Genomic DNA, 16,308 nt, shown 5'->3' with positions numbered 1-16,308 from the left:
GTTAGAGCCTGAGTCGCCCATAGGGAAATAGTGCCGCTGGAAGGATTAGGCCACTTGAAAAAGCCACTTCATCGGGACTCTAACCCGCGACATTCCGGCTTGTAGCATAGCGTCTCAACCAACTATGCTACCGAATGCCCCCGGTCATAATAATACAATTAGTAACATTAATGTTCCCCATGGAAATAAATTAATAAAAAGGAGACACGAGCACGGTTCAATCAATTATTCTGCAAACCTAGGTCAACTGTCAAGGTTATTTAGCGTCGCATGAAACACTATGCAGTGATTATTATTAATCGTTAACCGAAGTTGTAGTGTAGTGTCTATTGAAACAGTCATGAATTATATGAGACACTGCACTGGCATTTTTTTTTTTGCCAAAAACGTTTCCACTAAAAGAAAATCAATTCTTTTTAGTCAAGAGCCCGGATTCAAACCGGTTAACTTCTAAATGCGAGTCCCACATATTATCACTGTCACTCAGACTGGTAAGAACAGATTACCTATTGATGGTCGGGGAGTTATCTTGAACTATCCCTCTTCTTCTTAGTAGACAAAAACTACACATTCATCTCTAAAGTGACACTCCCTGGAGTTCCTTTCAAAGTTAATTACGCCACAGTTTTGCCCTAGGCCATCCATGTCAGCGTCTTCTCTCTTGCTCACCTTACTTGTTAAGCCTCGGTATTTATCACAGAAGACCAAGAGAAAATCTTTTTTCTTCCGGCAAATCCACACATATTTACAGCGCATCATCCAATCATCTATCACTGTCATGTAACTAAAGGTAATTCTTCCTTCAGTTACGTAGAAAAGTTTGTAACGGTTCACTTGACACATGGAACAGACATTAATTCCAGTACCTTTCGTACTATTCGTCACTAGAAATGAAGATTTTTCTTTTTCAGAGAATACTGTTGGGATATTAGGAAGCCGGATTTTTATTAAGAGGCACAAGAATATACCTAAGTTTCCATTACTTATACTTTTTTCCTTTGGCACTACAGCCCCAGTGGGCCTAGGCCTACCTCCATGAACTTCTCCGTACACTTCGGTTTTTCTAGGTCTTACGGTGGGACTCCTTGGGCGGGTGATCAGCTCGTCGCAAGGCCTCTACCTGTACACAAACACAGAAAAACGCGCACACACAAACTAAACATCCATGCCCTGAGTGGGATTCGAAACCACGATCCCGGTTTCCAAGCAAGCCTTAGACTGCTCGGCTACCGTGACCGGCTAATTATACTTTACTTAACGAAATTATATTTATTGCATAGGTTGACTTGTTTCGAAATTTTGGGTACGCGGTAGCGTAGTTGGTTGAGGCACTATGCTACAATCCGGAAGGTCGCGGGTTCAAGTCCCGATGAGGTCATTGGATTTTTTTCAATCGACCCAATCCTTCCAGCAGCACTATGACCCTGCTGTCGACTCATCCTTTAACGGAAATGAATACCAGGAATTAATTAAATAATTTCCTGGTGAGTAAAACGCGGCCGACGCGTAAGGCTGACAAACTTACCGCCATCTTTGAGCCGATTTTCTAGATAATGTGGGACCCTCAACATCTCACAACCCTATGGGCCTTCACGGTCTATTACAGGGATAACTTTACTTACTTTTTTATGGGAAGAATTTTGGAACCTAAACTATAGGAGAATAGTGGAAGAAATTGGTTTGTTTATCACTTTGAAGCGCGAGGCTTGTGTGAATAACGTTTATTATTTACATTTATACTGCAAGAAAGTCCACGGCATCCTGATGTCAAGTAACCAGTCACTACTATATTGCCACGTGTAGGGTGGTAAGCATGACGGAATTATCGTGTTCTGAATCGGTTGATTGGATTTATTGGCACTCCTGTTACAACCTTTCTTGATTACAGGCAATACAGCGCTATCGCTGAGTTACAAAATGTACAGTTCACCGTTGCACACGCACTAGGATTCTCTCTTTCCCTTAGTCGTCTCCTAGCAACGGATCTCAATACAGAAGCTGTCACTTCAAATCACTATGAAGTCTTCTTGTCTTCAGTCACTCTCTACTCCTCTGTCCTAATCTGTACTTAAACTTTAATATGCACGCTCATTTCTCGTTCTTGTTCTCTCAACTGCTGAACCGTCCTAGACGCTCCACTAACTTAAATCAAAGTCAAAGTCACATTGCGACTGACTGTCAGTCAGTAAGTCTTAGTGTCGAGCCCTATCTGGGGCTCATGACTAGATATTTATTAGTGTTTGATAATTACGGCCGTGTTATTGTCGGGTGACCTCTCTGACGAGAGGACGGGTCTGTCTTTTGTCAGAGTCATTGTCTGCAGTAGCAAGTCATTTGTCTTACTAACTTGCGCTTCAACAGTTCTTCGTTTTAAAGGCGCCGCACCGACAATACCGAAAACAATCACATTAAAACTAGTACTGTTGTAGTGTCACGTCATTGCACCTGCGCGGATGTCTGTTCGCAGCGCCGATACGTACAAGCGGGTTGCATAACTTTGTTCCATCGTTGCGTGCGCGTATCGCGTTTGTTTGCCGATACGTTACCTAGTATCGTTCGGCCATCCACGTTACAATATATATATATATAATCCTCAAGCTATTATATTTCTGTCATAACCAATAAGACGCTATGTTCATTCTCTGTTGTTACAGGCCGCTCTCATAATCAAGAAGACACTATGTTCTCTCGTATTTACAGTCCGCTCCAACAAACATAAAACACAGCGTGCACTTTCACATTCCTCCAGGTCTGATGGACGCGCTGGCCCGGAGCTTGCTGGTGTCGGACCGCCACGTGCTGACGGCTCGCGTGCTCGCCCTCAATGCTTCGTCCAGCACCCTGATCAACTCGGTGTCGTGGCAGCGCCAGTTCGTTGTGACGCCCACGCTTATGTCCGGAGGTCTGGACCACTCGCTTCTCTTCGAGCTGGGCGGTCCCCACCGCTTGCAAGAGGATGGACTGCGCACGGGATTTCGCCCCGACCCGAGGTACCCCTGGTACGAGAATGCCGACACCAGTCCGGGGCTGTGGTCTCCCAAATTCATGCCAAGTCCAACCAATATGTCTTTCCGGGGCTGGTGGACCTTCCCGTATTTCTCCTGCTCCGTCCGTCGCTGGCTGCTCTCTTACAGTGTGTCCATACCGCCCCCCACCAAACACGGGTAAGTATCCCGCTTGTAGCCAGTATATTTGCATTGTTATTCGCTACTTTCAAAGCAAGTCATCAGTTCGGAATGAAATCTGCGTCTAATGACACGTATACGAGTTTGCTAGCAGAATACTGCCAGTCAGATAGGCAGTAGCTATATTGTCACTCAGATTTAGTGGGTTTTTGGATTTTTCGGTTGTCGGTATTCTAGAGGATAGAAAACACGATGTTTCGGAAACTGGATCTGTTTCCGTCCTCAGGTGGAGGGGTGAGAGAACACCTACTCAGTTGTGTCCCTTAGAAGGAGCTAATCTCAATCCTCTAAGGGGTCCAACTGAGTATGTGTTCTCTCCCTTTCAGCTGAGGACGGAAAAAGATCCAGTTTCCGAAATGTTATGGTTTCTGTTCTCTGGAATACCGGAAAATAAAAAAAAAGTCCAAAAACCCAGTAATTTTGTGTTATACTCCATCTTCAGAACCCTTTAGAATCTACTTACATTGTCACACTTTCGTCGGCAGGGAGTCTCGTTTGAGGAACTTAGTAAGCCACGAGAAATTCAGGTGAGACTCGCAGTTGGAGAGGGTTTTTGGTGCGCATTCTATCCTCTGTGGCGAATGTTGCATGTGTTACAAACCTGAAGTAGCAAGTTTATGTCTGTAGTAAGAAACCGGCGATATACAATGCCGTGTGTTCGTATGTTACTGGAAACAAATAACAGGTACATGTGCACGCTATCGTAGAGGGTGTAAAGTTAAGTTGTTATAAAAATTAACATTGTAAAATTTATAACAGAAACTTTCTCAAATATGTTGACAGTGACAAGTAAGAAAATTCTAGAAACCGTATATTTGTTTAATCACGTGCGGCACATTCATTATTTTGAATGAATGCTTAAAATTTTGTGTATGGAAGATATTATGGATTTAAGCTATTTCCAACAAAACAAGAGCCACAAAATTGGATCTTACGTGTATTTAATTCACAGATGAAGTTTACCAGGAGATCATATATGCAGTAAAAAACCTAACTTTTTCAGGAAGACGTGTGTTTAGAATTAAAATCGATGCTTGTTCACCTAATTTTTATTTTCAGATATGTTTAAAACTTCAAATTGAACCAACCTGTCTTTGAGATTTATTTTACGGTTAACCCTCATGGAAGATTAAAATAATCATGCCAAAATTTATTAATAAGGAGTAACACTGGAGCTCCTTCAGATATAATGCCTCTATTTTCAAGAAGGCCTAAAATAACACTCCATAACACTAGTAGTAGTAGTAGTAGTAGTATGTGTAAGGGGTGGGCCTTAAAATCCGGCCCTCGCACTGTGACCTTCAATGATCTGTTGTACTTCCGTTTGGATTAACCTTCTATTAATCCTACACTTCGAATGAAATATAGGACTTTATTTATGGGTGCATCATAAAAGTCACTTGGTTCCATGAAAAACTGACCCAGGTGGCGAAATCTTAAGTAAGCTATGGCCTCAAATCACATAGGGTGTGTGTGGCTGTTTCGTCTTCTTGTAGGCACCTTTCACATGTTGGGTCAGTCCCAGTTTGAAAATGTGTCCTATTAGGCGATCTCCATGACACTAACTTTGAAAGAATAAAAGTAAAAAGTAAAGCTATCCCTGTAAGAGGCCATGAAGGCCCATAGGATTGTGAGACGTTGAGGGTCCCACATTATCTAGACAGTCGGCTCAAAGATGGCGGTAAGGTTGTCAGCCTTAAGCGCCGGCCGCGCTCTACTCCCCAGGAAAATTATTTAATTAATTCCTGTTAGAGGCTGAGTTGACCATAGGGCAATAGTGCGGCTGGAAGGATTAGGTCAACGGAAAAAAATCCAATGACCTCATCGGGACTTGAAACCACGACCTTCCGGCTTGTAGCATAGTGCCTCAACCAACTACGCTACCGCGTGCCCCAATTTTGAAAGAATAATAAACTATAACACTTAAAATTTCGGTCTGAGGTATTGTATAACAAAGTGCTTTTTCCTTATTAATCTGACCCTCATATGTTGTTGACTGCCCGAGATATGTCGTTAAGAGTGTGACATTTCATGCGAAACGGTCTGTAGTTCTCAGTATCTATCAATTTCAGATGTTTCCTTATCATCCTTCATGTCCCCACATTCATCCCTTACGTAGTCAGACTGCAGATACACGAGTACAATTCTTGTCTTATCCAACCGTATCGTCAGATTTTCTTTGGATGATAGTTAGCAAAAGAAATGTTTCAAGTGAAGAAATAAGAAAGGCTTTCTATGACAGAACTGTTTCATAAAACAATTTTTGTTTCACATTCATTGTTTTTTGCAGAAAGTAATAGTCTGGATTGAAATATCTATCTTATGAAATATTGAGATCTCAAAATAATTTTTGTATCGTCCTCATTTACTATTATCAGCTTCGTTGCTTTTATCCGCTTCTCCGTTCGTTCAGTGGACCTACAGCTGTGTAGAGAGGAGTCCGACATCTGCAAAGAGACCATCTTGTGGAATGGTCTGTTTTTTAAGTGAAATAATTTAGCTACATACTGACGAATTTTCTTACATCTAAAGCTGAAAACCCAATATATTTAAAAAATCCGTCTTCCGGTATGAGGCCCCGTGTATATACTGTGTAAAACTACGTTTCGGAGGAACGTATCTCCTCCATCTTCACGGTATAAAACTCCGCGAACGAGCAACCAGCGTTTGCAAGTGGCTGCAGTCTGCAGACTGGCGCTCTGTACTCAGAGATGTCGGTTATCTTTTAATATTGACTTCAAATTCTGCTACAGATGGAAGTCATAATGATCGTATTGATATCTTAATCTCAAAGAAGTACACACATCTTGGTCAAGATTACTTGACCTTTCATTAGATCAGGGCCCCTACCGCATTCGGAACATCCCAGATTAGAATTTCGGTCAGGACACGAGAACTCTATCCAGCTACATGTTGGACCATACTTTTTATTTTACTTTTAACTTAACCTGTTATTTACAATCAATGAGGAATTTACTTATATAAAATTTTCCGTTGATAAAGTGCTATTAAGTAATCAATGAAGCAAATATCTTCCACGTGAGTGCTAGGGGCTTTATTTCTCAACTAATTCAACCTATACTTTAATGTCTCAAAACTTATCTGTATGCAAGCAATGAAAGGAATTTTTATTTTTTAGGGTGAAAGGTTTCTTGAGTCTGGACATCGATGTGTCCGGTCTGGAAGTGAACCAATGTGACTTAAGTTCCGGTCCGAAACTCTCCAATCAGATTGAAGTGCTCAGAGGCACCCACAAATGTCACAATGATACCACACAGGTAGAAGAGAACTTACCTTCATGTTATTTCATCATAGACTGGTTTACCTTGTAAGGTCACTCGGGACTCAATTGATACATTAATTGACTATGTGATAATACATTTAATTTAATAACAGAACTTAGTATAAGCATACGTACATTTCAGGTGCCGCATTATCTCGTATTCATACAAATATAGGGCCCCAAAATGTATGCGTGTGAGTGAGCGTGTGTGTATATTTATACACTAAATCCTCGATTCAACGGATTTTGAATTTAACCGACGAAATGCTTTAATTGTTCTCCGGTTGATATATCGGTATTAGCCCGTAATAGTCTGGTTGATATATCGTGTATGTGTAAGTATGAAAAGTAATTAAGATTAGGAATTGAATAACTTCAACAAAAAATTAAGGTGATTTTGTGATTGTGACGTAAGAGCACAGTTCTCTATAACAAATATTAAGATAACACTTCTGCTAACATTTCAGTTAATATTGCATTTCATAATTAATTTTACTTTACATGTATAATGACTTCAGGTAGGCCTAAACACTGAAATATTTTAAAATGTTGCAGAAAAGGTGAATTCCATTAAGGCAGCTCTGAAGACTGTCAGGGCCACTGGCTGCATGAAGCAGACATATTGAACTGGAAAGGCTACTCTCAATTGTTTTATCGACAAAGTTGAAAGCTCAGTAACTACGGTGACTTTGGATAGGGACTACCGTTGCATGTACCATCTTTATTCCGAACTTTGAAAAACAGAATGTAGTATCTTGGAACATGCATTTTATTTTAAAACTTTCATACGTATTGTCTAAATTATTTGAAATTTCGTATTTAAGTGAGAGTTATGACTGATAAATGTGATTTTTATGTTATAAGTTCACGCAAATCATTATGTAATGCACATGGTCTGACAATAAAGTTCGCAAACTCATCGCGGTAAAGATTCTACATAACTCATTGTCGAATATCACTATGGTTGCCTTCAAGATGTTCCCTATGGGAAGCTATACATCGATGCCAGCGCCTAGTGCACCCTTCAAAACAATTTCGGAACTGGTTTTGTGAAATATCCTTCAGAGCTGCCGTCATATTATTCCTGATGTCATCAATGTCATCAAAATGCCTTAATTTGAATATTGCCTTTATCTTCGGGAACAGATAAAGTCATTGGGGATTAGATCCGGTGAATAGGGAGGGTGTTCCAGCACAGTTATTTGTTTATTAACTTAAAACTCTCTCACAGGGACAGTTTCTCTACTTCAAAATCCGACACTCTCGCGACGACACACCAAAACACACTCAGATAATAATAGTCGCCACTCAGAAAGAGACTACCATAGATCAACAATAACACAGCTGTGAAACTCTGACATGCCTACGTCATCAAACCATACTGAGGTTCCTGTCCACTGCTGCCACGGCAAGCACACGATGTCGAGTTCGCGAACTTTATTGTCAGACTAAAAATAATAATTATTAATTATAATCTTAGTAGTATTTTGATGTGCAATTCTTTACATACATTTTTGTTTAATTTGGCCAATGGAATAATTTTGAATAGGAATAGACAGAAATGTCCTGTTTAACATTTTCTTCATTGAAAATTTTAATGACTATCACAAATTCTTCAGAACACTTTGCCGAACTCTAAGTCACCCCTAGTCTGCTAAATTTCCCCTTACCATTTTATACATCTTGTAGGAATGTCAATGTAATACGTATGATGAAAGACGCCAAGGATTCAATCATCATGGCGTATTGAACGACATCTTGGAAAATTATAGCCGCAATACATTTATCACAAATATTGTGGTATTTTTCGTGGTATATTTTTGTTGAAAATATTTTATATAAAATAATGGACGAAATGCAAGAAAATAATTACATGCCTTAATTCAACGTAGTATTAATTTAATACATTATTTATTTATTATTGAAAAATTATTTTATTGAAATGGTTGATAATTTATCATAAATTAATTAAAGAAACTCTTAACCTGCTGTCAAGTTATCTGATGAATCTGCCTTGAATTTATTTCTTAATTAGAAGTTCGTATTATCTGTTATTATTTAATTTGTCCTATATTTTATATAATGAAGTTGGCGAAAATAGATTTATACCTCCGTCAGTACCACAAGAACACGAAGGCCCTCACTAGAACCTAATGCTGTACTCTTGTTATTGCAGTGCGTATTCCGACCTGGGCTTGGCTGGATGCGCGGCGGTTACCAGTGCGTCTGCCGCCACGGCTTCTACTCTTTACGTCAGAAGGGCGTCTTTAACGGCAGTCTTGTTGAAGGTAAGACTATTCTACCTAATTTCAATGAGTAGTAAATTCCACGGTTGCTTAAGAAGTTAAACTTGTTCTTGTGCTTAATTAATTAAGACGTACGGAGAAGTGGAGCTGTAGTTCCACCATTCTCCACCTCAACACTAGATGAATGTGAGTGGTCAGTTCCTCTCCCCGACCGCTTTATCCCCTGGAATACGACGTTCGATACCTATTGAGTAGGCGAATGGGCGGGCCCTAGGGCCTGTCAGAAATATGTGAAAAAGAATGAAATTTCTTATCCCTGCCAGGAATCGAACTGCGGCCGTCCAACCCGTAGCCTGTCGCTTTACCGACTTAGCTATTCCGGCTCCTTCTATGATCATACTTGAAAAGCAATAGAACACTTACATGATTGTGGCCATACATACTCCCTTAAAAAGGGCTAATATGGCTGGAGGTTTCGCCATTTACAGACTGTATCAGGCATCCATAAAACACACTACACTGTTGCAGCGGCGTGGTTGGAGCACGAGCAGAACGTCAGCTCGCTGTATCACCAGATGTTCCGATGTCTCAAGTGTGCCCCTGGTTGCGAGACCTGTCACAACAATGCGCCTTGTTTGGCCACTTACAACTGGCCCTTCAGGTGAGCCCGCAGGACAGCAGATGAGTGGATAATGATTACAATACAATCAATATTATCTGATCAATAATGTTTTCATTGTTACCATTTCTGAGTATACCACTCCCACTTCCCTTCACTGTCCACCCGATTAAACGCTCATGATCCTGTTATATTTCACATTACCTTACGCAACTTCTGTGGATGCTACAGAGTTGTAACTCAACATATGGAGCAGAGTTCTTCTTGAGTATCTGCCCACATGTTCACTAGAACCCTCAATTACATCCAGTTCCCATCTGCTTGAAATCAATTCACACATTCATGCCCTATTTCTTTCTTAATATTTTAATGTTACATTCATATGTAGAGTACCTAGGCACCCAAGTCTTATCTTGCATTAAAATGACTTGCATGAAATAGTGCATGTATTTCTCATCGCCCCAGTCATGTCACCCTCCCTGATTAGGCCACACCACTAGCATCTGTTGCAGAGTACAAATTATTGAGCCCCTCCTTATGCAGTTGTGTCCATCCCACTCATTGCTCCTCCCCCTTAGGTCCACATATCCACTTGATATCGTGTTCTGGAACATCCTTAATATTCTTACCTTAGTGTGAGGGTGTAAATATACCGATATAAAATATACACCATTTCCCTATTCATCATTCACAATCCTGTTTTAGTATTTTCTACTTTACGTAACTCCTATATCTGTTACAAGGGTGTAAATGCCTGAAAAATAAGAAGGATAAATTATACAACGCAAAATAATTAGGTTGCGGACACTTCGGACCACAGCCTTTACAATTCAATTTCACGTATCCTCTTACCCTTCGACGCTATAAGTCAGACATAACGACGGGGTTGATAAATAAACCGTAAATCAGTACAGTATGATCACTTGCCGTGAGAGACTTTCTGAATTGTGGACCCATTTGTGATCTGCTTGAGTGCCGCTTACTTCACTGGGTAATCAAAGTGCAAAAAACATTGTGGAAGTCATCGTGAGGTACCGAGATTATTATCATGCTTCCAGCATGTCGAACTGATGCGACTGGCTCGAAGCGTTGCCCTTGCCGGACCCTGTAGGTCTCCAGTAGCACAAATAACATATAAGAAAGGAGGGCCTGCCATTATGCAAACAAATGTTTTATTCATTATTTCACATCATATTTCAGGCCAGATAAAACACGATTATCAGGCGATTCTTGAGGAAATACAGAAATTCTGATGCACTATATGAAATTTGAACGTAAAGAATTATACACTAGCACTGTAATCTACATGTAGTTCATCACCATTTGTGTATTTCCTCAAGAATCATATTATGATGACCTATCTGGTCTGGTCACCTATCGCAAAACTTATTGCGAATTTATAAATAAATAAAATAATTGTGTGATGGCAAATCATCCATTTTTATTTGTAAGCACCACAAACAGGATTCAACCCTATATGAACCTGAAATAACAGCGTCCTTAACGGTCTGGGTGATGGTTATATTATGTTGTTTCAATTATTTCACTTACAAACTGGGTGATGAAAACAACTGACTACCGGTTAGTGTTACTGAGATACCGGTATTCCCTCTGCGCGAGGCCTATAAGAGAAAGTTTGAAACGCCGGTACTTCGCGGCAACTTCTCCTGCATATCTGTAGTGCGGGACAATCTAAACGACTCATGAAACAGATATCAAAATTCACCACGAGCACTTTGTTTTCTGTCCATCTAGGTAAATTTGAGTTTAGTAGAGAGTACTGTCTTCTATAATACAAAGTTTCGTAGCCCAGTAGAAGTTCACCGACGTTTCTGAGGAAAAAACTATCTCCATTTTCAGGGTGGAAAAATATGCCAAGCAAGCAACCAGCAAGAAGCAAACGCCATTTTGTAGATTGTGGCAGCACGTACCTCTGAAACTTTGATAAATTTCTACCGGCCTACAAGGCACCACATCCCAGAAGATAGTCATTTGCTTAGTAACGGCTCCGAGAACCTCAAATACTGCATTGGGCCTAGTATCTTGGAATATTCCAGTACCACTCCCCTCTCCACATCAAGTCGTCATTTTCAATTCAAGAACCACAGAGCTCCATGCTGTAGATTGTAGTTTAAGCGTCTTGAAAAAATACAGAAAATACAAGAAATGAATCAGATGATGGTATTTTTAATCTGACATCGTCTAGTTTGGTAGATAGATGCTAATGTTTCGGAGAAACCTGTTACATTTATCTTCATGGTACACATTCAGGTTAGTAGAAACCTGATGACAGGGGCAGCATGTTGCCCCGAAATATTTGTATCAAACTACAAGACATCACATACATAAGATAATAACGTTAATATTCACAATCTTGAGAACATTATACCTCAAATACAAATAAATATTTTAAATTCTCCGTGAAATTACGTAAACGTTTTCAATTATTTCAGATTATAAAGTGCTAGGTGTTCAGGAACACCTTTAAATTGAGCATTATTCTACTAATTTATGGCCCTGTATTATTAAATACCTTTAAAGAACATCTACTTATCGGTAGTTATAAATAGTCCATGGCAGTCTGTAATATCCATGGGAATAAAACGGGAACACCGGTTTTCAGGTTACTCCCAAAATCACTAAATGTCATGCCATGCTTTATCATTATTCCAAGAAATCGTGTCTTTAAAATGCTTTAAATACTGTTTATTCGTATGCAAAATTATGTTTCTTCGTTTTTGTTTAATAATACCTATTTTCCATTTTGCATCTTCCAGTATAACAGCTTATTACACATCATATAACCCTACATACGGGATCTGTTCGATTTAGAAATAATCAGAAACGCGTGGGCCTAGCGTAGTGTTATTATTAACGACTTTGTTAGTTATGAGAACAAACGTCTTATCAACTGCCAGTGAATACGTTGACGACTTGAAAGCTTTTACTTAAAACATGCGAACTTCTGGAGTGAAAGAGAAATTAGCGTAACTTAATGAGGGTCGTAACTTACGTGTGGTAACAAATCTTCGAAAACTTCCTAACTTTCATAAAGGTTACTTTCTGAAATTATAACATGGATGACGCGCTAAATTTATATTTATCTTCCAGTTGGATGGCTGTGACTAATTATCTCTCAGAACTAGATTTTTCAGAGACTGACTTAAAATAAAGACAGAATCGTGCATTAAGGAATTCATAGCTGGACAGCAGTCAGTGCTGCACGGTTCTCAAACATGAGTTTATGTGAGAGCGACATTATATTATAAGATACATGAATCTACCGATATTACATATAATTATACTGCTATATTCTTCACATTTTCCAGGCAAATACTCTTTCGGGTCTGTTTACATTTCAGAATTCAGTGTATTTCTATATGGTATATTCATATTTGCAGATTTCTTGTAAATGTGAGTATATGTTATAGGATCTCGCTGCTAGCGGTATCAGTCTCGTGTGTGGCGTTCACTCTGGGTCTAGTTGGCTATGTTTACCAGCACCGCAAGATCAAAGTGTTCAAAGTGGCCAGTCCTATCTTCTTGTGCATCACTCTTCTTGGCTGCGCCATCATGTATCTCGAGGTACGTGTCATCCAAAGTCTGTGGTTCCTAACTAGTGCGCCATGGATCAGTACATCAGTTGAGTTCCACAAGGAAGCTCTAGTTAAACAAAAATTAGATTTCCATTAAGATCCACCATTTTGTGATAATGGTATATTAATACAATTATTGTATTTCTGGACATTATCCATCATCTTGTCTTCATTTAAAATACAACGTTTCTGAGTCTCTCTGGCTTTAGGTGGAACCTACTCAGTTTGGCCAAGTAAATAGAGCTAGTCCCTATCTCCAGACACCTGGACCAACACAAGCTAGGGTATACAGACCAAGAATAGCATAAACCATCTGTGAGAGTTAAGAGAAATATTAAATACATTAAAATACTCCACACGTGTGGAACTCATAATGCTTTTAATGTTTGTCCTAACTCGCAGATGGTTTATGCTGTGCTTCATTTGTATACCTTGTCTTGTGTTTGTGCAGTGACAGGAGATATGGCCTAGCTCTATCAATTGGGCCCAACTGAGTACGTGCCATCTGAAGACGGAGACAGAATCCAGTCATAAAAACGTTGTGTTAAAAAAATAGGATGATGGATAATGTCCATAAAACCAATAATTGTATTATATTTTGAGTTTTTATTTTAATTACAGATAATTTCTAAACTTCTTTAATAAAACGTCATGCTTCCAGCAGGAAGATCTGGACGTAAATTGGAGAATAATATTTAGTTGTATCTTAGAGAAATATAATGGGGTGATATGGACTGAATTTATCTGACTCAGGATAGGAACCACTGAAGGGCTCAATTGAAGAAGGTAATTAAATTTCGGGTTCCATAAAATGTTGGGTTAATTCTTGACTAGCTTAACGACTGGCGGCTTCTCAAAAAGCACTCAGTTCCATTGAGGTAATTTTTGCATCGTTAGTAAGTTACTTAATTATTCAGATATTTCGTGTTCTGCAACTAAGAGAATCAAAATTTGTATTCTAGTTACTGATTTGAACATATGAACACGCATTGATATGACACATATAATTACTAGGTCTACCTAATGATCCGCCCTGCTATTGTTTGTCTGCCATCTCGGGCGTGCCAAGAATCATAGCTGTAATTTCATGAAGTAGGTTTAAGTATTTAAGGTGTCAGGACATTTCGCTGTTTTGATATACCTCGTACATATCTCATTTGAAATTAATTTAACTTCATGTGAGACGATTGACTAGTTAATTATTATGTTATTTAACAATTATTTTCCACCATGTAAGTTATATAGCTTAAAATTAGGTGGGAAAATGCTCATGAATGGTGAGTAGGTAACAACACCCGCAACCAAACAGGGAACACACAACACGAGACACGATATACACCGAGAATAAGAGGAACGACTCCCATAGTGGTGGAACTATGCGCGGTGTTAGAATTGGGACAGATAAGATAAATAATCTTAACAAGTTTTTAGTGTATAAATATTTATTATAATTGACGAACATTTTAAAATACTTTTTAAATTTTACAATGACATAATGGCAAACAATGAAATAGATTAACGTAAATAGAGCACCTGATGATGGCACCAGAATGGTAAGAATTTGCAAGTAGATGGTCGTGGTGTATTTTGGAGTACCGTCTTTGAATTCGCCTGGAAGTGATAAACAAAATGAAGCTAAACTTCAGTCACAATAAAAATCTCCTAGTTAATTTCGAAACGAATACCACTCTAAACGAAGCAAATATGCTAACCCCTCTGCTGCAAATTTCAGTATTTTGGTTAGGCAAAATTCTTGATTCTTTCTCATTGTATCATAAATTGTGTGACCCCAGATCAATAGCACAGACTATGAAATGAAACAGAAAGAATTACGCATGAACAACTCTTCTGCTTGATAGTTGTGACATTTCTAGATGATTAATAACTATTAATTTAATGAAACCTGGAGATGAATAGTTACGTTTATCATTGTGTTGTGTAAAGCGTGTAGTGTGTGTTGATGTTTCTGAAATTTTGCAAATAAATTGATCACGCTCTTTACCTTAACGCCTTTCCTTTTCGTAAATGATTATGTTCTCATTGCAGATGGCAGCCATCTTTCCAGTGCTGGATCTCTACTCCTGCATAGCAACAAAATGGAGCCGACATCTTGGTTTCTGCATAACCTACACAGCTCTTCTCATGAAGACGTGGCGGTGAGTGCCACAAATGCAGTTTATGGATATAAAAACTGCTTTTAATCATATTCTCAGATCTCGCACGTAACTAGGCTCTCAGTAATTTTAAACTTAAAAGGACTAGAACTACTTTCAAGAAAAAAATGGAAGGTAAGTTAAAAGTTGAAATATGTTTCTCACCTTTCAGGTCAAAATTTCTCTTCCATCGCTTATCTGAAAACATAAAGTTTAAAGTTCAGACTCATACGTCTACCTTATATGAAATTTATCTCCTGATGTACAGATTGTTTTTGTTGTTATGTATTTTGTGAAACTTCGTCTCTTACCTTCTCAAGAATAAACACAGATCAAGAGCGCCTGAGGTCAGGCTGCAGAAGAGGAAGTTTATACATGTGTGAGACGGAATAAGTGGATGCAGAGAATTAGATAAAGAACTTTATATATTTCTTCAACCTTGTAAGGGAAAATCGCTTAATATGTAGAGTTTTTTAGGTCTCGTTACTAAGAAAAAATGTTACATGTGGTTAATTAAACAACAAATAAGATGGAATGAAAAAAATAGAATTATCAATAAAAAAATAATCTCCCAATTTTAGCCCACCAGGTTTCCTAATATTTTAATGTTAATGTTATAGTGTTACATAATTGTGCTAAACTAGACGGTTAAACATTCTAACACTTACATTTTATAAACATTTAATTTTTTTAGTTGAAACTCTAATATAAATTCAGGTAATTCCTTCACAAAGGAAGGACAAAGTCCAGAATACTACAGTTATAGCAATAAAATATGAAAACACATTACTAACTTACTTTTTTACTTACTCATGAAGCTGAGCCCTTCTGGAGGAGCCGCCAATTCTGCAGCTACTCAAGAATTTCCCAGCATTTTATGGAACCCGAATGTTCATTACGGTGTTCACAAGAGCCCTCGACTGGTCCCTATCCTGAGCCAGATCAGTGCAATCCATACTGTCCCATTCTATCTCTCTAAGATCCATTCTAATATTGCCCACCCACTTACGCCTTGGTCTTCCCAGTGGTCTCTCTCCTTCTGGCTTTCCCACCAATATTCTATATGCATTCCTCGTCTCCCCAATTCGTGCCACATGACCTGCCCACCTCATCCTCCTTGGCTTGATCATTCTAATTATACTTGGAGAAGAGTACAAGTTATGAAACTCCTCATTATGCAGTTTTCTCCAACCTCCTGTCACTTCGTCTTGTAACTGTTCTTTTAC

At 38.9% G+C, this 16,308-nt stretch overlaps 1 protein-coding gene across 4 annotated transcripts in view; it reads left to right on the top strand.

Moving 5' to 3' along the window:
* LOC111869968 (probable G-protein coupled receptor CG31760) overlaps nucleotides 1–16,308 on the top strand; it is a 245,382-nt gene that overhangs the window by 159,124 nt on the left and 69,950 nt on the right. For all 4 annotated transcript variants that reach the window (XM_033753622.1, XM_033753623.1, XM_023861873.2 and 1 more), the window contains exons 4-9: nucleotides 2,750–3,164; nucleotides 6,325–6,463; nucleotides 8,645–8,756; nucleotides 9,243–9,375; nucleotides 12,765–12,918; nucleotides 14,976–15,085. In XM_033753622.1, coding sequence (XP_033609513.1) covers nucleotides 2,750–3,164; nucleotides 6,325–6,463; nucleotides 8,645–8,756; nucleotides 9,243–9,375; nucleotides 12,765–12,918; nucleotides 14,976–15,085 — 1,063 coding nt within the window. The remainder of the gene's footprint in view (nucleotides 1–2,749; nucleotides 3,165–6,324; nucleotides 6,464–8,644; nucleotides 8,757–9,242; nucleotides 9,376–12,764; nucleotides 12,919–14,975; nucleotides 15,086–16,308) is intronic.

Source organism: Cryptotermes secundus, unplaced genomic scaffold (genome assembly GCF_002891405.2).
Source record: "Cryptotermes secundus unplaced genomic scaffold, Csec_1.0 scaffold1766, whole genome shotgun sequence".
Lineage (NCBI taxonomy): Eukaryota > Metazoa > Arthropoda > Insecta > Blattodea > Kalotermitidae > Cryptotermes > Cryptotermes secundus.
This window is presented reverse-complemented; position numbering and strand designations above follow the sequence as displayed.